The 25,288-nt window shown below is 28.5% G+C and overlaps 1 protein-coding gene across 1 annotated transcript; it reads right to left on the reverse strand.

Annotated features, from left to right (window-relative positions):
• Window positions 1–771: 771 nt before the first annotated feature.
• Window positions 772–21,821, reverse strand: LOC123290626. The gene is made up of 9 exons (XM_044870884.1): window positions 21,734–21,821; window positions 6,539–6,680; window positions 6,345–6,412; window positions 4,611–5,159; window positions 3,555–3,780; window positions 3,197–3,342; window positions 2,480–2,767; window positions 1,702–1,911; window positions 772–884 (listed from the first exon to the last, which is right to left on the reverse strand). Exons 1-9 carry the CDS (start codon window positions 21,819–21,821, stop codon window positions 772–774), a joined length of 1,830 nt encoding a protein of 609 aa, XP_044726819.1.
• Window positions 21,822–25,288: the final 3,467 nt, after the last annotated feature.

The raw sequence follows: 25,288 nt of genomic DNA on the forward strand, positions 1-25,288 counted from the left end.
TGTTCCAAGTGTATATAAACTACAAATCATTATACATATTCCATTCATTCTTTGACTTATAACTTATTTAAGTGCATTTCGAATTTTTCAAAACTTTTTAATAAAATCCCAATTTATAGTGCTACCCCAAGTGGATTTTCTTAAAAGTGTAATTGAGAAAATGATCAATTTGGGTTATGTAAATTTTAGCAGTTAAATCACAATTTTGGTTATAAAATTAATTTTAATAATTATTTTATAAAAGACTAATTTCTAATACAACAAATTCTCTGTTCTTTAAATTTGAACGCCCATTTCGATGGATGGAAAGCCATTATTTAGAAATGTGAATGGAACAAACCCATAGTCGAATCATTTTCAAAATAATATAATATCTTTAATATTCGTAGATTATTAAAACATAATTTAACACGCACTTTATCACGAGGTGCATATCTTAGATAAGATTTTGGAAGGCAGTATCGTGTTTTTTTTTTTGGTTCAAATTACTTTAAAACTTGTTCTCTTTGATTTAACATTTAAATCCATATGTATACAATTATTAAAACATATATTTCAAACAAAATTCAAAATTGCTGCTTGATATTGATGAAACACCCTATATATATTTTGTTATTAATAATAATATATTCATATTTGCTTTTTTTCATTCAGTGTTTTTATATTTTTATTTATGTATATTTTGTTCAGTGAGTTTTGAGAAAATTGTTTCTAAATTTGTTTATATTATAAATTACTAATTAATTAATAAATAACCTACATCTATATAAATCATCTTTCAATTTGAAATAATAGATAATTTATAAATACCGGTAATAATGTGCTTAATAATGTCCATAAATCTAAATACGGTTGTTGACCGTCATTTATTTCTACACATTTACCTAAAAAATAGAAAAAAAAAACATGTTAATCATTAATTTTCATATTTGATATGTTAGGTGGAGGAAGTGCACGAAAAGATAGCAAATTCATAGTTGCAAAGCCAGAATATCTAATAGACAGACGTAACACAAATATTTAAATTAAAGAATCCGTAATTCGGTGAAATTCATTAAGTATAAAGTAGATTTAACAAGAAACTAATGATATTTGATGATTTTTTAAAATGCTTTTTGGAATACAGTAGAACCTCGATAACGTAAGAATCTCTGCAAATTAATAATTTTTATTGTTCCCTTCTCCTCAGAGCCTAAAACTTATTTTACTTAAAATACAAAGTCTCTCTTAATCGAATAATTTCGGTATTGGTCCTCAATAACTTCAAGTAATGTTTTGACGGCCTCATTAACATTAAAGTATCTACATTTTTATTCATAATTTAACCTAGTTCTTGTGTGTATAATAAGTAATAAGAACATAAATAGATCTCATAAAGTAAAAAAATATGAACCATTAAAAACCCTTAACTTAAACACTTGGTAAGTTAAAAACTCGACAACTCAAATTATTTAATAGATCCCTTGGTTTTTAACTTATCGAGATTCTACTATAATATATAATTATCTAATATCTACAAAAATAGAATGCTTTCACAGAAACAGGGAGGGGATATAATTTTTATTTTCATGATTCGAAATTATTTTTTTTGGAATACAACACAATTATTATTTTTTAAATCTATGATGGCGTACGTAAATATACTGGGAAAAAGCTATGTATTAAAACTGATAATATCTAATAGAAAAATATTTAACTTACCGCTTACGGTAACATTAAACGCAAGTTCGCCGTCAATACCAGGACGAATATTACGATTACAATTATCACTAGAAATTGAGAACAGTATAAGTGCTTGTAACTCCCGATATATAAAACAATATCGTTTAGCACCATGACTTGATCTACTTTGTGGGGTCATGATTAAATAATTTGTTCCATTTTCTTCCCATCGACCATGACACGAATATGCTAAAAAAGAATAATAAAATGTATTTAAAAATTGTTAACTGTTTAATAAACATTTTGGACCATCTATTTTTTATATCGAAACAAATTCAGTGGAAGTAGTGGTTTATAATAACTAAATATTCGTAAAAATGATAAAATACGCTTTACTAAAATTCGTAAAAAGACTCAGGCTAAAGATGATGTAGTGAGCGTAAAGATCCTCATGTGGAAATGGGCGGTGCATCGTGCATATAGCACGAATAAGAGACAAACGACGGACAACACGTACTACATGCTCGACACCGTATGACCGATGTCGAAGTAAGGACATGCTTCTTCTTTATTTTCAATAGTTTTTGAAATAAATTGTTAAGTATTCAAATTTATAGTAAAAAATTCTATTGAAGTGAAGTGAAATGAATCGTTATGAATAAGATTAATCGGAAGAAATGTGTAGGTATAATATATTCATCTTTACGAAAATTATACTTAATGCTATTTTCCCCATTGAAAGTAATGAACAAATTTTAATTCATTTTAGAATAACTTTAGTATTGCACGAAAGTGGAAGTTTGCAAGATGAACTTACTTGAAAAGAAATCAGTAAAAGGACAATCAGAATGAAACTCTAATGTATCCATATTTCTACATCCAATAACCAATGTATCAAATTTATTGGAATCACATGCTGCAGAATTTTGTGGATCCATAACACGTTTTATACGCTTCTGTTGTAGATCATTAGTTTGTTGAGGTTGTTGCTGTTGTTGAGGTTGCCATAATGCTCTTATATTACGTGTATCTTGATTTGAACGTAATAAACCAGACACAGAAAACTTTCCTGTGTATGGACACTGACGTGATTCAACGTTTTGAGCTAAACAAAAAAAAAAAAAAAAAAAAAAATTTATAAGTTAATGAAAATTGAATCAACTAAAAAACAGAAAAACATGCTATTTAACAGTTATTTATTCTGATATATTATTTTAATTCAGGTATTATCCCTTGAAAACCATATTACTTAAGAAGGAAAATATACCTAAACCATCCTAGTGAGGTAGAATATCAACTTCTGAAAAAAAGCCGAAGTTTTCACTAGCTATGAAATAAATCATTATTGCATCTGCAGAATGTTAATGAGCTTTTAACAAGAATTGGTGGCGAATACTAACCATAGTTATATGAACATACAAATGTGAATAATGTTAAATAGCTCTATCATTGATATCAGCGGAAAAAATTGCACGGTTGATTATATGAGATTAACAATTAATTTTTTTATTTATATTTATTCGTTTTTACTTACTGACTAAAGTTACATATGGAAGGGCACTTCTATTGAAGAACGCTGGTAAACATGCGTCTTCTTGTCGTTTCACATGCTGTCCTGTTTGAACTTCAACTACATGATTATCTCTTCGATAATACATCATACACATATAACCACTTTGGCTGTGGGAAAGAAATATCATAAATATTTTTAAAAACTTCTAAAATGATCGTTACGAAATATTAAAAGCAGGCATTTCTACCTTTAAAAAGTTAGATTTTTATCATTATGAAATTTTATTAACTTGATCTTATGATTAAGCTCTAGATATGATTGAACATTAATACATGGGCGATATAAAATAATTAAAAGAAATTTTTTTTCGTGAACTTACCAACCCATTGTAAAATGTGCCAAAATGAGTGCAACGGATGTCAAATCTTCTTTATTTGCTTGTTTAATTTGCGAACAGATTACTTTCATATCAAGGCCAGTAGGACTTGATATATGTAAAGTGGCGTTACGATGATGGAAATTATATTCTGCAGTATTATCTAATGAATGCCAATGTTGATGAACTGCTAACCAACTTGGAAAACGACATTTGTTTGGTGATGTTGCTGTGAAAAATAATAATTGTTAGAATATATTATTTTTACAATGAGAACAAAAACGACTCTTATTATACCATGTATATATGAAATATACATAGTATATTAAGTTTCGTCCCAAGTTTGTAACGCTTAAAAATATTGATGCTACGAAAAAAATTTTGGTATAGGTGTTCATAGAATCACCTAATTAATCCATTTCCGGTTGTCCGTCCGTCCGTCCGTCTGTGGACACGATAACTCAAAAACGAAAAAAGATATCGAGCTGAAATTTTTACAGCTTACTCAGGACGTAAAAAGTGAGGTCAAGTTCGTAAATGAGCATCATAGAGCAATTGGGTCTTGAGTCCGTAGGACCCATCTTGTAAACCATTAGAGATAGAACAAAAGTTTAAATGTAAAAAATTAAACAACTTTTGTTTGAAACATTTTTTTGTAAACATCACTGTTTACCCACGAGGGCGTTAAATAGGTGCAAATTTTATAGTATGTATTAATATAGGAATATCAGTTGTGTGTGTGACATAAGGGGCGACCGCCACGTTGAATTTCACTGGGAAATCTTCCTAAATAATTGTTTTACGGAAAGAATGACTAGTACATAAAATTTTGAAGAAAAATTAAATTTTAAATAGTGTTAACACAAGTCGGGGATGAAAAGTAACTCTAAATAAAAATTTAATAGTAAAATTTTATTGTTATATTTTAAATTTTGTAACAATCTCTAACGATTCACACAAAATCATTATCCCTGGTAATAATAATTTTAGGGGTACAAGATAATTGGTTGTACCCTTAAAATTTAAGATTGTATAAATTCAAAATTTCATTAAGCTCACCTTTACGAAGTGTCATCGTTCGACTTCCTTCTGTAGCACTAAATAAACCATTACACGTGGCATCTCCACTTTGAGCCACTCGATAATCAACAACCGACGTAGATAAACTAGTACCAGCACCGCCATTAGCTGGAGTATGATTTGCATCGCTGCTAATAACTTGATTTTGTGTTGTTTTTTCATATACAAAACATCTAAATCGATCCTCATTTGATGTGGCATGATTATGATGTACTTTACCAACTAAATAACGTGATGAGCCTTCTTTCCATGTGGCCAAACATTGTAATTCTTCTACTGTACTTTCAGTACCATATACATCTGGACATGCTTGATAACTTAATAATAAACGACTTTCTTCTGTACATATATCAATACTTGAGACAGGGTTACGACATTCACCATGACCACGATTATATGTGAACGTAAATGGGCCATGAAATGGACAGTTTACAGGTAAAGCATCCTCACGAAACATTGAATACAATAATGCATCACCGGTAATTAATCCACACAATGTTGGAAGTGAATCTTTCCCGTGACAATACGCTAAAAAAAATCATATTTTTAATTAACAATTTATTTATTTCGATCAAGCTTCGAAATTACTCAATATTTTTCTTTTTCAGGAAAACTATTTAACAGTATAAGAAATTCCAAGCTAAATTAAATGTTAGCCATAGAAATACGATTATCTGTTTTTTACCCTGTAATCTGAATATTCCACCAAAAAAACATATACTAATTTTAGTCCTTAAAGTTTGTAATGCTTAGAAATATTGATGCTAGAAACAAAATTTTGGTATAGATGTTCATAGGAATCACCTAGGTAGTCTATTTTGAGTCTAAGACACATTGAGCTGAGTTTGAGTTTGTAAATGAGTAACATTGGTTAATTGGGTCTTGATGTCCATTTTCTACAAAACTATAAAAGATATAGAGTTGAAAATTTGTAAGTAGCTTCAACTAATGAGTCTTGTGAAAGATTTTCGAAAAACAAAAAGTTTTCTAGAAAATATTTCGAAGTTTTAGCAAACTATAATCAAAGGCAACCGGAAGGCCGGCATAAATGAGTTGGTTTTTTAAACTTTTTTAATTTATTAAAAATAATGAAAGCACTGATAATAAACATTGTCTATATAGGATATTTCAACAATTAACTTAGTCAATTGTTTAATTTCACTTGTTATTGTTCTATTTTAAAATACGTCTATTTCTCCTCAGTTAAATAGTAAGGAGTAAAATTTCAATTTAATGCATGAGCCCTTAAATAGAAAGGACCAAAAAAGATTTTTGGAAGAATAATAAAGCTTGGTCGAAAGCCGTTTTCCAGGCAAAGCTGCACGGCCTTTTGTTTCTTTTGAATAAGTGGATAAAAATCCATTGAATTTAACCCTAATAATTATGGCTTGTGGGGATGAGAATTTGAGCCGAATTTTGTGTGCAGCAGACCCTGTGTAATACTCAAATCCAAAAATGTTTTTTAAGTTTTAGTGTTTTTTCCATATCCTTCTAAAATAAAGGAGTAAAAGTTACCAAAATATGTTTCGCCATTTCCTTCCCGATTATAAAAACATTTTATGGTAAAATTTGTGTCACATTGGGCTAGTATTTGATTCAAAGGCTCTATTATTCATTCAAAATTCTTGTAATATGGGTAATCTGGGTCTGACTTTATACACGCCCGGTAAAATGTTCAGTTAAATAACATCTAATCGATAAATAAATACTCACTTTCTTTATATTGTAAGACATTAGGATGTTTTTCATGAATAACTACACAACGAAAACAAACACCTTTCCTAGAAAGAAGTAAGAAAAAAATTATAGCAATTTAGTTTTTCGGTAAAGAAATATTATTATACGGTTTATGTACGAGCATGCTTCTCTGAAGACGATCATCGTAATGTAATTTGATTTTTACTTACTCGTCAACAACTACATATTTATCACCATCAGAGCCAATACATCTTCCTTTACTGCTTAATCGTGATCCATCAATTATAATAGATTGGCGTACACCTGATTGAAACCATGTACCTTGCCATCGTTCAGGGAAAAAGCATACACCTGAAAGAAAAAATACGATGATAATTTTATTTTTAACGTTTCTTACAAATTATTTTATCCTTAATTTTTTTTTATAAGGGATTTTAGGTTAATTGTATTTTTGTTTATTTTTTTTAAGGAAGCTAAATTTAACATTTATTTATAAATGAATTATCGGATATTTGGTCATTACATGGATGTATTTGTATTTTCATTTTACGGAACGAGGCTTGGAAATCGGTCATTTTTGAAATAAAAATGACTTAAGGTAGTACGAGCACCAAGGCAAGTTTTAGACTTGGGATTGAAATTAATTATTTGTACCTTATTTTGAACTTTGATGATGAATTATGTTATAATTTCATGAATACCTGCCTTGGTTTTGGAAATATCAAAAAATGAATAGTTAAAGAAATTTTTTGAAAATTAATCCAGATATCGAAAAGTTTTATTCTTACTTTTCGTCTTATATTGTCAGGTTATAACATAATTCGTCATCAAAATTGAAAATATTTATTATTTTAACTTTGTGTCCCCACTACCGTGCCCATACATCTTTAATCAGTCGGGCACAACGGGCTGTTTTTGTTTTCAATAATTTATTATGTTTTTAACTTTAATTAAAATATATTTTTGTTTTAATTTCCATAGTCTAATTTTGGAGAAATTTATGAAAACATATCATCCATCTACCGTTTTCCCATAAGACCAATGTTAAATATGCTTACTTTTGAAGCCATTTACTTATTTAATCTAACTTTATATAAAAAAAATCAAGCCTTTTGTCCAAAATTGCTCTGACGCTTGTGCATCCTTAATTTTTGTTAATAATTTTAAAATATAGTCGAACAACGAGAGCAAAAACGACGGGAAAGGATTTCTCTCTTTTAGAGGTTTAGCTAAGTTCACTATTATATACAGCAGCAACAAAACAGTGACAGAATGGAAAATAAGTAAATGAATGTTTGCAGGTTTAGCCGGACGACGTTCTTTTCATGAGCTGATAATTATTTTTCTTAAAAAAAAGTAAATTTTCTATTTATATGGAGTGCTAAAAACTTTACTTTTCTCACTTTAAGAAATTATTTCTGAATTTAAGATGTGGTTTTCAATTAAAATTTTAGCACCATAATATGGCACAAATAACATTATCGTCGCTAAGATAGCTATTTTTGTGTCCAAAATTGTGCATCTTGCCAAGTGGATTTTCATCGAATTAATTTGATTTAAGGTAAATATCAATCTTTTTGTGAAAATATATTTTTCACATCATAGAAACAAGTGAAATTTACAAAATTTAAAAAACTCCCGACAAATTTTTCGGGTAAGGAATCCTAAACTCGCACTTGAAACATACCTAAAAACACTCTCATTCAAATAACCTTTTTCTTTAAAGCCTTCTCTAAACTGATCCGATTTTGAAGATCTTGAATTATATTGGTTGATTCAAAAATTTTTAATTAAAAATTGTGCTAAGTCCAAGTAAAAATGTCTTTGGTCAAAAAATCTATTTTTTTCAGTACAGAAACTAAAAATTTTCCGCCGTTTTTCCCATTGTCCAGTATCTGAGAACCTTTTTGAAACAATAAAAAAATTTGAATGGGTTTTCAGATAAAGTGGTTGAATTTCATTATTTCAAAAATTATATTTATAATTTAAGATAAATTTCATCTTATAATCTAAGTTTCTGAGTGAAAAGTTAATTATAGACTAATTTATCAATCTTATCATGTAAATAAACGAATAAATCTTTTTCCAACGAAATTCAAACATTTATAAATATTTAAATTATTTATTTTTCTTTAACTGCTTGAATAAATTGATTGATTAAGAAAACATATTCATATAGGGTAAATGTGTTGTTATGACCAATCATATGAAGTCTCATATAACGTAAAAACAGTCTCATATAACGTTTTTGACTGATGTAAGGGAAGGATTTTAGAAGAAATTTTTATCAATCAAGTTTAAAAAGTAAGATTTTTAGGAAGTTAGAGAATATGCCTGAGATCGGTGGAAATCTGAAATATTTTATTTAACAACATTTTTTTTAAAATAATTACCTACGGCAAGCAAAGGGAAAAGTGGATTGTGAATAATATATCTTTCGATAGAAGTTTAGAAGAAAAAGTGAATACTCTATCTTTCGAAATATTACCCACTTCACTACCAGAAAGTTTTGAAGTTTTTTTTCACGAATGTAATTTTAGGAGAAAATTATCACGATTTAATTAAGCAGTAAAATATGTAACGTTTTACAAACTTTGGTGTGAAAAGAAAGGTTCTTATTGACCAAGAAATAAACGGTGCGCATAGGTCGGTGAAACCTAGAAATGGCAAACTATAATCAAAATATTAATGAAAAGCCACGTTTATACACTTTTATTTAACTTCGCCTATGCCATGCGAAAATTGAATGGCTTTTCATTCGAATATCAAGACTTAGAAATTATGAAACTTAGATATATGTTTAAACTCTGTATAAATGACCAAACCATGTATTGCAGAAAGCATAGTAGGTAGCAGTAAATCGACAGCAATGCTGTTATCTTATAAAATTTGCAATAAGTCATGTATTTTATTCAAATATTTTGACTAATTTTCAATATTTTACATGTAAATTGTATAGTAAATGTCAAATTAAAATTATTACAAAATAACAATTAATTAAACTTGTTGCATTTGAAATTGTGAAAATAAGAGACGAAATTACATAAATATTATTTTTTAAATGTAAATTAACATAATTTATTAGAAAATGGTATTAAATTTTCAATGTAAAACATAGGTATATACAATCCATAGACTTATATGTCCATTGATAAATTTATATTAATAAAGTAGTGTGTCCTTACTATGGTAATTCCCTAAAATAAAACTCATCACGGGGCGAATAACTTGAAATCGAATAATTACATTTAGGTCTATTATCCGCCTACATACTTAGGTTTACTCATTATACCACCTTTACCTTAATTATTTCTTATTGATTGAAATATATATAGGTGTACCTATAATTAAACTCAATAGGGATTTGAATTTGAATTATAAATAATATTGATTTAGGCTGCTTGCCTCAATATTAGTCTCATGAGTATTTTAGTGAGTGTTCAGTGTTATTTGGTGTGGTGTGTACGATCTCGATGTTGTTATTATTCACACTTAATTATTTACAAATTAATTAACACATAGAGGAACTTTATACGTTTATAATATTAAAACAAAAACCTTTAATTACATCTATAGACATTTAGTAATCAAATATTCATTTTGTTAACAGTTCAAATGAATTTAAGAAAAAACAACTTTCTTTTTTGGAAAGGTTTTATCGTTAAGATATTAAAGATAATAAGATAAATATCAAAGTAGAAAAACTCTTTTTACTTCTTAATACAAAAAGGCTAATTAATCTTATATTAGGGGTCGCTCAAATTTTAAAATTAGGTCGTAATTTATTAAATTTTTAAGTTTGAACGTTATATAATTTTCATGGGTCGATACGTTTACACTTTTTTTATTTCGCCTTCATTACCCAGAATAAGCCTCTGACTTGACAGCAAGGACCTTTCGGTTGATATTGGCCTTTATTCTTCCACTTGTTAAATAAGTAGATATCCGGCCCAGCAATGGACCGCTGGAAAATTTAAACTTAAAAAATAGAAACTATCGTATAGCCTTCACTTTGCTTCCTCTCACTAATTCTTCTCTTTTGTTTACAATTTCATGGATTTTAATTTTTGTGTGTGAAACATTAATATTTTATTTAACTTGATAGGAGGCAGTTATTCCTTATTGTCTTGGAATAATGTTCCAAAAGACACATCGATACCAAATTTCAAGTAGATTCGTCCTATAGTTGGGTTGGTTTCATAATTTGACAGGAACCTAACTTTCTTTCGTAATTAAAAGGTATCGATGATCAAAGTATCACAATTCCGATTTTCATAATTAAAAATAAAGATCTTTATGGTATTTGAACCATAATTCACCCTTAAGTTTTGTGGACCTACTGGAAAAATTTTTGAAAATAAATATCTAGGGGTTTTTTGGTCCTTGAATAAAAATATAATGTAAAAGTTCGTTTGCATTTAAGGGAGAATACCCCCCGAACGGGGGCTAAAATAGCTAAAAATATAATATTTAAAAATTGCTGAAAATTGTTACCTAGAGTTTTGGATCACTGAATCCATATATAATATCAGTTTTTCCCATAATCAACCCCTAAAAACTGCATTTCAACCTCCTAAAAGATCATTATAGTAATTTTTAGGGATTGATTAAAGGAAAAACTTAGTATTATATATTGATTCAGTGACCCAACTCCTAGATATCGATTTTCAGCAATTTAAAATTTTATAGTTGTAACTATTTTAGGCCCTGTTTGGGACGTACCCACTTTAAATATGAAAAAACTTTAAAATAACATTATGTTTGGAGCAATTTGTCCTGTTACCAAAAATTTCCCTAAATATACCCAGCTCACAAACCTATAGTGGTGAAATTTGATTCAAATATCATAGTGATAATTTAAAAAAAATTACGGAAAATGAAGTGTATCCAGGTCATTTTAGACCTTTTTGACTCGGGTAAAAGGTAGCTATGATACGAAGTACCAAAAAATATTATTGACTACACTTTTGTATAAAAGTAGAGAGTTATTATATAATGTATAGTTTGTTTTGCAAACCTACTGATTACAAACCTAAAATAAATATAAAAATATCTATAAAAATGGGCCCTATTTTTAAACGTTATACCTAGTAATGAAAACCACCCTGTAAACAATGTTTGAGAGTAGGATTCATGTTTATTGGAATTTTTATCTTTATTCCTTATTTACTATTGTATCTGAAACAAACTGTATATCTGCAAAAACTTTGTTATCATACTTTTTATGAATTTCAATTGGTTTTTTAAAAATAATTTGAATTATTAAAAAATTCAAAACTAAAATAAATAATAAAAATGGTATTTTTCACAGAATTTTTAAATAAAAATTTTTTTTAAATCGAAACTATTCGATAGTTGTTGAATACATAATTAATTATTCACAAGAATGTTTTGCATTAATACCTAACTACAAAACATTTGTATATTATATATACCGGGAGTCTCTTAGTTTGGGATAAATGGCTAAGAAGTTAGATTACAGGATAAAATAGAAACACATTCCGAATTCACCATATTGCTGTACGAAAGTATCTTATTTTGGGTGAAAGTACCTTATTTTGGCTGAAATGCGAAGTCAAAGTCATCATTTATCAATATTTGTCTATTGAGAGCAACATTTCGTTTTTCGACTAACTTCCTGGTGTAAAAAAATAATAACTTCAACATGTAGTTTTCGTGTCACCCTGTGCGCACACATCATAAAAATTCACTCTCATCATTTTTTCATAGCCCATCTAAAGAATTATAACTTAAAAAATATAAATAAAGTAAAAATTTCCCGAAAAAATTGTGACTCTTTAAAACTAAAATTGATCGCCGTAGGCAGCATCCTATAATGCTTGTTGGGTAAATCCTCGACTGGCTTAAAGACACATATGAATTTCAATATTTTAACGGTTAATAATCCTGTTTGACTTTGTAATTTTCAAAATATTTTGAGAATTGCAATACAAAATTTTAATCTATGAACTTTGGATATTTTTAATATATTAATGAACCATAGTAATTTGCAACAAAATTGTTCAAATGTGTGAATGAACTTAGGTGTCATTCTTAACCCGCTTTTTTAAATAATCTAACTAATCCATATTACCCCTTTGGGTTTTAAAGATTTAAGTCTGCTGTCATAAATGACTGATTGCTTGGCGTCATTAGAGATTTTTAACCGACCGCGCGAAGCTAAGGAGTGGTAATGTGTTTATTAATCTATATGTGTTTGTGTGTTCCTATGTGGCACACCAGAGACCAAACGCGTGTGCCAATTTTGATGATTCTTGTGTCAATCGATTTGTCTTAAGGACGTTCATGCGTGTACCTGTTTTGCTATGTGCGTTCATAGGGAAACAGTATGTAAATTTTAAAGAATTTTAAATTAGTAGAAAATAGAAATTTTTTTTGAAATTCTATTAAAAGTTTAAATAATAGTTAACTGGTAAAAGTTTCAAGTATGGTTATCGATATAATTTTTGAAAAATATCGATTTATATTTTCCATTTAGTCTCATGTTAAACCTTACTTTTAGTCACTTTTTAAACTTAAAATTTAATGAAATTAATTCGATAACAGGATATTTTTCCTGTTTTAAATCATAGAAAATCATTTAAACTATCGCTTTATCATATTGTTTTTAATTTCTCTACTAATATCGTTGACGCATGAACGTCCTTAACCTTGAGAGTGCGATTGAGGATATGGAAGCAATGAAAGCAATATGGCGACTAACAGAATAGCTATTAAATAGACGAATCGATTGACGTAAGAATCATCAAAATCGATTCACTCGCAAAATATACATACATAGGCTGAAAATGAAAGTTGACGAACTATGGTAAGTGACGGTATCATTAAATAGGTATTTGAAAATATTAACTAAAAAGTGCAAACTAAAAAATTTATTTAAAAAATAAAAAAAACCTTACTGTATTAATTAAAAACTAAAACTGCGACTTTAACAGTCGGGACCCATTTTTGGGAACATTTGAGTCGGTCTAGATTTTAATAAGTTCTGACTGTTAAAGTCGTTTTGTATTTAACGTAGTCAGGTTTTATTTTTTAAATTAATTTGTTTATCCCAATATATTTTGCCTGTTGCTGTCATTGCTTTTAACCAGAAATAAGAAAGATTTTATGCCAAAATTGGAAAGTAGGCCTTTCTGTATAAGATCTGAATAATGTATTCATCTTCTCAGACATACAAGGTATAAAGACATGCGGTGAATATTGAAAGACAAGATATTTTAAACTTTGTGAATATATGTTATGCATGTATTAAAATGCATTTGAATACATTAAAATATGCAAAATAGATATTCATTTAAAACAAAAGCGTATACCTACAATTCTATTCAATAAAATTGAACCAACATTTATTAAATGCAGATTCCCAGTTACTTTAAACCTAAATACTTAGGCCAGTTTTACTATGAGAAGTTATAACACTGATTATGAGATCTCATATTCTCAAAATCTATGACATTCAGTATTGTGTGAAATTAAGTAACAATATATTCTCAATTTGAATGATAATTTTATATTGGGGCATAAAATTGTAAAAATCCAGTTTTGCCGGTTCTACCTTAAAAAATCAAATAAAATCTTCGAAATTAGAATCATGGAATCTTCGATATTATTTTATTCACTGAACTGACGGAATGAGACTGCCCGACGTTCTTGGTAATTTTTGATGATGGCTTAATCATAAAGTGAGTTTTAAAACCAAATATAAAGAGAAAACAAACTTATCAAGAAGGAGTTAAAGTTGCTTTGAATTTTACATTACTATTACAATTATTATCCATTTTTAAGTGAAATAAAACGAATTGTCAAAAGTACAAAATTTTGATGTTTTTCTCTTTTAATTTGCCTAGCTATTACTACGCTCTCGTAACTCTCAACACCACTATTTTAATGAATTGGAAACCACTTCGAAAAAGATTTTATCGCTAGTGATTACATATTGCTAATTGTCCATGTAATATAAAAAGCTGGACAGAGTATGCCACTCGTGATTAAGGAAATCAAGAATCATTAGTCAAGTGATAATCACATACTATACAAATGAAATTTACAAAATTTAAAAAACCCCCGACAAATGCGATTTATTCTTTGTAAACCGATTTTTTGAAACTTAGGTATAAAATATTCTCAATCAAGTCGGTTCGACCTGTTTAGAGGCTACGATGCCACTGAGAAACACACAGACGCACAGATAATCACTTTAAACTTATAACACTCCTTCTTAAATCAATATCAAAGTGACGGTCAAGGACATCAGATGAGATGAAAAGGATACTTAGAGAGCTATCATTCTTTGGGACCATATATGTAATACGTAAACATATATGGTCAGTTCCTATAAGTGGAAGGCGTTCGGACTAAGTGAAACAGATAGTGTATCGTTCTCTCACTCTTCCGATCGCATTTGTCAGCTCTGCGCATGTAATACATATTTTAGAGAATTCTCAAGCATGCGCAGTATAGATAAAATGTCTCGAACGAGAGAGAAAACAAATATTGTCGGCACCGTAATGTTTGGACATTCTTTCCCGTACCAACTGCCTATATAGGAGTATATTACATATATGGTTTGGGACAAATTTTTGGAAATATTTTAATTGAAATTGATATATTTGAGTTGACCTCGTTCTTTTGAATTATTGTTTTGAATTACCTAATTATTTTATCAATTCACTTTTCGAAATGAATTGAGTCAGGTTTATTACTTACTTGTTAAAATTATATGTCATAATCGACAATTTTGTAGTTTTTTCAGGTACGGAACCCTAAGCTCGCATTTGAAACATAGCTGAGAACACTCTCCGTTAAATTACCTTTCAAATGAAACCAAAAAAATTGGAATCGGTTCATTCGTTTAGGCGCTACGATGCGACAGACAGACACACACATATAGCGGTCAAACTTATAACAACCCATTTTTTTAGTTCGGAGTTTATAAAAACTTCTTATAGGAAATTTGTAGAAGACAATACACGACTCACACTTATTTGTTTTATACTTCTAAAAATACGATCGGCGACGGAAATCATGCTTTACGGCGCACACAAAATTACAAATTTTTGTAAGCAAATCTCATAAAAAATTATGACGATAAATGATGAACAGTAAAGGGTGTCCTACTTTAACTTGTCGTTACTTTAACTCGTATTAAAAAATTGTCGACCCCGGCCAGAGAAATACTAATATAAAATATATACTGAGAGTGCTATAAGAATTTTTTTATCGTATGTTGCGACTGCCCTTAAGGTGGTTCACTTTTTTAAGTTAAAGTTTACCCTGGTATGATGTGAGTTCAGTAGGAACGTAAGGTACGTACTTTACTAAATGAATGGTTTCATTTTGGTATGTTAGCTAAAATACGACTACTCATGGTTTTGTGTATTAAAGTTTTAATAATACGTAAATTTAATTATTTTAACCTATAATTTATAATCATTTATTAAATATCATCACCCCTATAAAATTATCGATACATAATTGATTATTCTGTTAATTATTTATAATATAGGATAAAATTAAAATTAAATTGAACCACCTTCTCATTATACCCACACACCCACTATGCTAATGACACAAACAATTTCATATAATGTAATTACAACGCGTTTTTGCCACCAATTTGATGATTTATTAACTAGATCAGCCCCACAGTTTTTCCTGTATAAATATATTGTTTTATTTTTCATTAAAAAATAGTTTTTCTTTGTAATTCATTGGTACTGAATATATTGAGTGCACAAAAAATGTTATTTACTATTCTACTGTGATAATTTTAAAGACCCTAATTCCAACCATTTTTTTGAAGCTTTTTTTTTTTGCGTTTTCGAATCTGTTTTTTTTTTCATAATCTACCTTTTTATAATATTAGAAAGGTCAAACATAAAAAAAGGTACGAGCAACTTTATTTTCTTTACAATTCCGTTTATTTTCGTAAATGACTTTAACAAGTTTAGGGTATAATTTTTTCAAAACGTCATATTTTTCACTTTTTTGACGTTAAATTTCAATCGACAATATACTTAAATGACACTTTTTGTTTAAAATTTTTCACTTTATCGATTCCCGTTATTATTTTGAACATATATATTTCCACTCCCGAGAAGGGGAGTTTACCACCCCCTGAACAAAAGCACTACTTGGCGCCATATAACTTTTGATCAAGAGGGTGAACGAAGCTTAATATAATAGGGAATATTCATGTATTTTTTTAATATTTTTAATTCATTGTTTTCACCGTTATAACATAGTAAAAAATATAAATATTGTTTAAAAATGCTGCAATTAAGTGTAAAAAAATATTTAAAATAGAGAATAATTTAGAGATGTTTAGACGCAGTCCTCTTGGCGCTCTCTGTTGATAACGACATAACGTATTAATATGTGGCCTGTCAATTGGTGACAGTTCAATGTATAATTTACACTTTAAAAAAATGAATTTATAACACAGAATTTACACACGTTGTTATTAAAGTTTTTCAACTGCTACTTGGGCTAGTTGGCTGCGACATATACATCATAATAAAGCTTCGGACAAAGATCTTATGTATTAGGGCTCAAGTCAGTAATGGCTTAAGTATGATATACAATAGTTAATGTTCGTAATTTTATCCATAATTTATTTAAAATAAACTTTTTTAATTGTCTTTTATCGTGGATCGAGCTTTTAGAAATTGAAGCAATTTAAAAATTTTAACTATTGAAAAATGAAAATTACCGGAGTAGGCTAGAAATGTTTTTTTGGAGGGATTCTAACAATTAATGAGGGTGGCGTTAGGATCGGAGTTCTGATTCGTTTTTAGGACTAGGGACCGCCTTATTATGGTTCCACAAGTAAACAATAAGGGGTTACTCCTGAAGTTTGTGAAATAATGAAAACAATTAAGATTTGAGAATATGCCAGTTTTCAATAGAGAACAAAAGTGCCCCTTAATTCAATAACACTCTAAAGGTCCAATTTCGATAAAAATTGATTGAATAACTCCCATTTTATATATAGGCACTAGTTATAATTTAAAGTAGTTTCTGAAATCTAGTCTCATCTATGCATCTGGATTGTGTGAAAATATTGTGTTGAATGTAAAAAAAATTATTCCAACAAAAACTGCCTGTCATTGTGCATTGTTCAACAATCATTTTTTCTATTTTAAGTTTGTTGCTCTATTTCTGACAATTGAATAGGCTTTACCACGTGGCAAGGCTTGCAAATTTGTAAGAAGTTTGTTGTAGGCGTAATAATGCAACACACAAATAAACAAACTATACCTGGTCTCTTTTCAAATAATAATAATATATTAAGAGTTTGTATTTTTTAGAAGTGAATATGTAGCTTCAAATTGCAGAGTTAGCAAAAAAATTTGTAGTGTTTTGGTGTGAGTGCAGTATAGCTGTAAAATTTTTTTTTTATACCATGTATATGAAAAAAACCAAGGTATACTAAGTTAGGTCCCAAGTTTGCAACGCTTAAAAATATTGATGTTATGAACAAAATTTTGGTATAGATGTTCATAAAATTACCTAATTAGTCCATTTCCGGTTGTCTGTCTGTCGTCTGTCCGTCTGTCATCACGATAACTCAAAAACGAAAAAAGATACCAAGTTGAAATTTTTACAGCGTGCTCAGGACGTAAAAAGTGAGGTCGAGTTCGTTAATGAGCAACATTGGTCAATTGGGTCTTGAAAACCGTTAGAGATAGAACAGAAGTTTAAATGTAAAAAATGGTTCTTATAAAAAAATAAACAACTTTTGTTTGGAACATTTTTTCGTAAACATCACTATTTACCCGTGAGAGCGCAAATTGTATAATATCTATTTAATGGGATATCAGTTATATGTGTGTGACATGGATGTATGTGTAATGTGGCAGAGTAATCAACACTGTCTATACATGTTATTTCAACAATTAATTCAGTCAATTGTTTGTTTTCATTTTTTTTTTTAATTCGGCACTCATTACTATTTATAACGAACACTAAATAAATAATTTGACTATAAAAATCAAGTCAAATGAGTCTATCTTTGTCGAATCAAGGGCCAATATAAAAAAGTCAGAAATTTTTGTGCACTATTTTATTAGCAAAAAATTGATAATTATCTAAATATTTATAAAAACTCCATTATAAAAATAATTATCAAAGTCTCTATCAAAATTTGTATTGTATCTATTTGCTTAGAAACGAACTCTACGAATTTGTTTTGTTGTTTTTCGTCAAAATTTGTAACAATTTTTGACTTTTCACCACTTGTGAGAGAGACAAAAATTCTATGTTGAAGTTTCCAATGTTTTTAGCACTTAATTTTTTCTGATTAAATATATTGTTAATATCAATTACATATTATATTTTTATTAGGTATGGGAGTGCTACAAAGTTTTAAAACTATCAATGTAGAAATGCAAATTTTTACTCGTGCATCGTGCTATCGCCTTCGTGCATCGTGTCAATTATATTCGATTTCAATTTAGAAAAACTCTTTATTATCGTATCAGCGTTGCTATCGCTATCGTATCGGCGTTGTGATATATTAAAAAACCACAAATCTGTTTACCGATCATCTAGCTTTGTGTGATGTGGAAGTCAAACTCATTTTTTTATAGCCTTCGAACTAAAATAATCAAGAAAACCGGGAAAAACACGTTTATTAAACACGTAAACGACGCTATCTGCACAAAATTTTGCTAACTGGCAATTTTTTCGCATGTAGTTGTTAAATCTGAAAAAGACTGTGCTTTATTTTGTATATGCAGTTCTAAAAAATACAGTCTGTATATATTTTGTATTGTATATTGTCTCGTAGTTTGGTTTTTTGTTACAATGCCTTTATAAATATTATTATTTTACAAATTATTTTTATTTTTCATTATTTATAAAAATTATTTTTAGATACCTTTAAAAATATTTTTTTTAAATATTTTTATTAAACATGTTTTTTAAGTAACATAATACCAAATTTTATTGTGTTCAAATCATGTTTAAATGTTCAATTACTGAGTTTTTTGAGGTATGTAATTTTTAAATACATGTTTGAAAAAGACCTGTTGTACGGGTACAAACTCTACTAGTGTAATTATTATGGGTAAATAACATGGATCATTAAGTATATTTTCAATATATTTAAAATTTAAATAAACTAAAAATTTATAACTTTATTTATCAATGAATCACCCGTTTATACATCTTTTGTAATCTAAAGTTTAGATTCTAAACTTTCACTTCGTTTATGAACTATTAGTCAACATTTTTTACCAAAAACATTTTTTAGCTTAAGTATTTAAGGATTTATTTCACATTTATTGTAAGCATCGCTATATATTTTAAAACTAAAAATAAGCCTCCATCTCCCAAATAGTCATACAAAAGAAATTTACAAAATTAAAAAAATTCTCGACAAATTTTTTGCGTACGGAATCCTAAACTCGCACTTGAAATATAGCTAAGAACACTCGCCATTAAAATACCTTTCAAACCAAAACAATTAAAATCGGTTTATCCGTTTAGGCACTACGATGTTACAGGTTCATCACCGACACACCACATAGCGGTTGCTATGTGTGTGTGTCCGTCTTATTACACCCCTTTTTTTAGTTCGGGAGTTTAAATAAAAATTTAAATAGATAATTCTTGAAATAATTTTTGTATTAGATATTCTAATTTGGTTTTTATCAGAGTATTTTATGGTCATTCGTGTGATATAAGTGATAGCAGTTAAATTAAGTTAGTGCCCGACCGAACGTTCAGCATCGATTATCTTAGACTAAAAAACCATCTTCGACAAAATCTTCGGATTCGGTCAGATTTGGAGGAGGTGTTTTTGATTTATTGCCGGATTAGGCTTACCCGTAGCAAATTCTATTGAGGGATAATTCTTAATGCTGCCTCAATACAGAAATTTTTTTTAGTCATCGTGAATCTACCGTCGCCTTTTGGTTGTTTATGAAACTTAGAGAGTCTTTCACCACTATTATTTAATATTTTAACCTTCGTAAAACCCACCGCCTTTCCCTTTTATCGCCGATCTTAATCAATTGGTTTTTTCATTTTATCACCATATGTAGGAAGAAGAGCCTTTAATCAGATCAAAAAAATTTTTCTCACTGAGTTCGCGAGCCTCTCAATTGTGTCGGACCTGTAGCGGACTCTTGATATATGGCTAATCCACTGTTGTGAACAACTCAAGCAAATTATTGAACTTTCCGGTTCAGTCGAAATTTGTGGATTATTTCATCGAAATATTAAACATCGGGAAGATAAATGTGAATATGATAGTTTCTTTTGATCTCAACAATCAAAATGCAGTGTTACTTCTGTTATTTGTCTATAACCGTAGCATTATATACATATGTATTGTAAGTGGTTATTTCTATTATTTTGTAAACCACAGGTGGCTTACTAAAACATATTAGTTATTTATTATATTAAATTCACTTATAAATATAATAATAAAGAAATGTATTTTTAAAATGGTAGATATACAGAAATTCTAAGAATGTATACGATTTATTTTAAATATTATCTTGAAAATTTTATCGAAAAATATTTAAATTTTTTGTTAAATTCATAATATATAGGCAAATGTTATTACAATGTGCTTATGAAATTATTAAAATATTTATAATACACGAAAATTAACTGATATGCTCTGGAAATTGCCAGCAAGAAAAGCATAGCGTTTATATAAGAATTGATTTCTATCGAATTATTACTAGCCTATGGTTATCGAGTATCGATCGACAAAAAAATAATTACTACAATAAATTTAGGAAAAAAGTTACTTTATATTTTTAATGAAATTTGGCACTTATATATTATTTGAAAAAGTGTTTTGAAATCTTTTTAAGCAAAAAATTTTTTTCTTGCGTTTTTCTATCATATTTTCTGTCTCGCACAGTTATCGATATATTAGTTTGAAATTAATATCTGGAAATTTTAGACTACGTTAGGGATAGATATCGAGATATCGATAAGAAAAAAGAAAAATCATAAGTAGATGCAGCAATAAACCGCCATTTTCAAATACTTTTGTGCTTTGCACTTTTTACAAAAATAACACGATATTAGATGATTTTCACGGAAAACAGTGATGTATTTTTGTATTCCAGGAAATACTCGGTATATAAATCGTTATTAATAAGAGAAACATGGTTTTCTGTTTCTTGGGAAAAATGATAAATTTTACTCCAGAATTTATGTCTAAGACTTTTGTTAGCAATTAAAAATTTAAATTTCATGAATATTCCCTATTAATGATACAACATATGTATTCAAAATTTTTGACTCATATATTGTGGAAAAATTTCGTTATCAGTGGCCAGTCGATTTTTACGCTAACGGATTTATCTGACTAGAGTATGTGAAAGGGTTAAAAATAAAAAAAATTAAAAACTACTCACCATTCTGTTTAAATGCTGTACTCCATTCTATTAATAACGTGAGAATTAATAAAATTTGAAAATATAATAATTTGTTGCTCAGCTTCATACTTCTTGATATTATTTATTATATTTCTTAATAACTTTTGATTATTGATTTCTTGTATACAAAAAAAATCTTTTCATTTAAATTGGAAATTTTTGTTTGAGATTATTATTACTTATCATTATTATTAATGCTATTTTTAAAAGCATATGGTGGAAGGGGAAGTTCAGCTGTGATTATTTTCACAATTTGTATAATAATTATTGTTATTATTGTTCGCAGTTGTTAATGTGAATGTTCTTGCTGCATTAATTATTATTATAGAAGATATGTATTGGAGTCGTTGATGATTAAAATTATTTGAATCAAATATTTCATCTGATTTATTATTATGCGTAATCATGTAATCAATCATGTTTTTTTTATGTTGGCTCTGCTTGGCTGTTAATTGTTGTGTTTATCTGCAACAGAAAAAAAAATGTATCATTTATTATGAGATTAAGCTGATTGTTAGTTTTTTTTTTGAACATAGATATGTATGCCAGAGATAGAACGCTAACTTATCAGTTAGCAAAGTTATCAGTGGCTGGAAAACTATGGGTAACGAAAAATTTTTTCTGGTCTTAATGACAATAAAAATGTAAGGTTTATTTTCATCAAATGGTAAGTAACACTATGATAGCGAAATAAAATTCTACGATTAAAAAACGTCTTATCAACGATTATTTATTAATGCGCTACCTTAAAATTTAACATGAAATACAAGTGAAAACAAACAATCGTCTGAGTTAATTGTTGAAATGCCATGTATAAACAGTGTTGGTGATGCATTATTTTTTGACGTCACGTAAGTAAAGAAAGATAACCACTCTTAGATAGCCACACGTTCATAACTGACATTTCCATATAATACATACTATAAAATTTGCATTTAATTTGCGCCCGCGTGGGTAAATAGTGAGGTTTACAAAAAAATGTTTCAAACAAAAGTTGTTTATCTTTTTATAAGGAACATTTTTTATATATAAACTTTTGTCTCTAACGGTTTACAAGATGGGTCCTACAGACCCAAGAGCCAAAAGCTCGACCTCACTTTTTATGTAATAAGCATGCTATAAATAAATAAATAAATACATATATATAAATAAATTTCAGCTTGATATCTCTTTTATTTTTGAGTTATCGTGTTGACAGACAACCGAAAATTAACTAATTAGGTAATTTTATGAACACCTGTACCAAAATTTTGTTGGTAGCATCAATAATTTTAAGCGTTACAAACTTGGAACTAAAATTAATATACTATGATATGTTTCATATATACATGGTGTAATAAGGAGTCGCGATAATAGCAATTATGGGGCACATGGTATTTTCTGCTTTATGTACTCCAGATCGAAGAACATTTACCTACTATGTATTTTTTGTTGTTGATAATTTTAATATTAAACAATTATCGATAAAAACGTGTTAGCCATAGTACAATGTCGCATGTACCATGGTTCACATGATATAAAATACTTAGAATCACCCTCACTGATTGTACCTAAAGACTATCTTTTCAAAAAGCAATCGAACAGCATTATAAAATGTATATGTATTTTTTTTCTTGCAGAAATCTATTACTCTGAACGTTTAGCAACAGCTTCAACTGCTATTATAAATGACTCGCGTGGAATTAGACTTTTTTCCCTACTTATACTTCGCTTACCTGTACTTTCATATTCATAAAACATAAGAATGTAATTACAAAATTTGGTGGATTGATATTAGCATATATTCATGGTACATTATGTTCTTAGATTCAAGGTACATAATTTTGCTTATTGAAATATACATAGTTTATATAAAATTTTTACTTTATTTTAATTTATTCCAAAACAAAGAAACATTGACAACCAATCATCCGCATATCTGCATTCTCATAAAATACCTTCATTAAAATAGAAATACTGATTTTCAGTATTTGTATTCAGTAAATGGCAATATTTATCGACAAACCACAGAATATTCAACAAACGTATGACTCTAGAAACTACATCTTACCCCATTTATATTCTGTCTCCACTTTAAGGGTCAAAATTTATTACTGAGCTACTTTAAAGAAATATAGCCTCACAAAAAGTTACGATTATATAAAGATAGATTAATCACTTTCCGTATTTTTGTTTTATTTCTTAAGATAATCCAAAAACTTGGGAACAATGTTGAACTTGAATATATTGAAAACATGAACAGATAAAAAAGATCATATAGATTTGCACCATGATTTTTATGCTGTTTCTAAAAACTATATTATCAAAAAGTTAGAAACAGCATAACAATTATCAACTGTTAACATTTAGCCAATTGAGAATGTTGCGTCGCAATTGATAAACTACACCCCACCACTCGAGGAAAAGAAACGATTTCGAAATATTAAAGGTGATCAAGATTGGACAGACCGAATTACTTATTTGTATTTTGGCCTAACTTTTCTAAAAGAACAAATTACATACCTCCTTTCATTAAGTTAGTATTACATGAGCTTGTATACACATTTATATTGTTCAAATTTCTTTCGAAATTATTTAATTAAGATATTTCGAGACTTATAGACATAATAATTGGGACCGTTCAAATATTTCGTAACAGTATTTACATGGTAGAAAGTATTGGCTTAAAGCTCACTTTTGTAAATGTTATCATTGATTATGAGAGAGAGAAAGGGGATCTTAGGCTGTGTCAATGTTACGTGTCATTACTCTAAAATTATAAATGTTATTTGTAAAATCATTGAATTATTTTAAATAAATTACTTTTCTATATATCCAATAATTAAAAATTGTGAAAAAGATTTCAGAGAATTACTTAAAAAATTTATCTTTAAAAAATGTAAGAAAAATACGTTACGTAATATTTGAAAGGTCCTTTATTTTCTTAGTTACGAATTTGTAAATAAAATGGTAAACAAACTTATTCACTGAAAATCTAAAGCGGACCATTCATAGTCCATCAAAAAATGAGAATGATAATCACTTGACAATTATTTTTAATGCGCGGTCAATTAAGAATGGAAACTTTATACGAATTTATCGCATTGTTGAAAATGAAAATATGCAACCGCATTCGACTTGAAATTTTATTATGCAATTAAAATCTTATGATTTATTATCGGGAGTAGAATGTCGTACGCAATCGAAATACCGATTATATATATATACAACTGTAATTACAGAAAATGATTCACAGCGCATGAGTTCGACATATGTCATTCAACAAAATGACTTAAAACTTTAATAATTGTAGAACAGGCTATAACGAAACTAACGTCCGTATAGATCAAGCATTTGAGATAAATAATAATTTAATAAAAAAGTTTACTCGATGTATTTCGAATAAAAAAGATCTTTCACAAATATTATAGGGAATTCTTCCGTTGATTGATTCAAATATAAACTCAACCAAACCGGGGGTTGTACATCTGACAAAAAAGAGTCAGTGGTAGACATTTTTGTTTCTATCGATTTATGCAAACAGGGCAGAGTTTG

This window comes from Chrysoperla carnea, chromosome 1 (genome assembly GCF_905475395.1).
Source record: "Chrysoperla carnea chromosome 1, inChrCarn1.1, whole genome shotgun sequence".
NCBI classification, from domain to species: Eukaryota; Metazoa; Arthropoda; class Insecta; order Neuroptera; family Chrysopidae; genus Chrysoperla; species Chrysoperla carnea.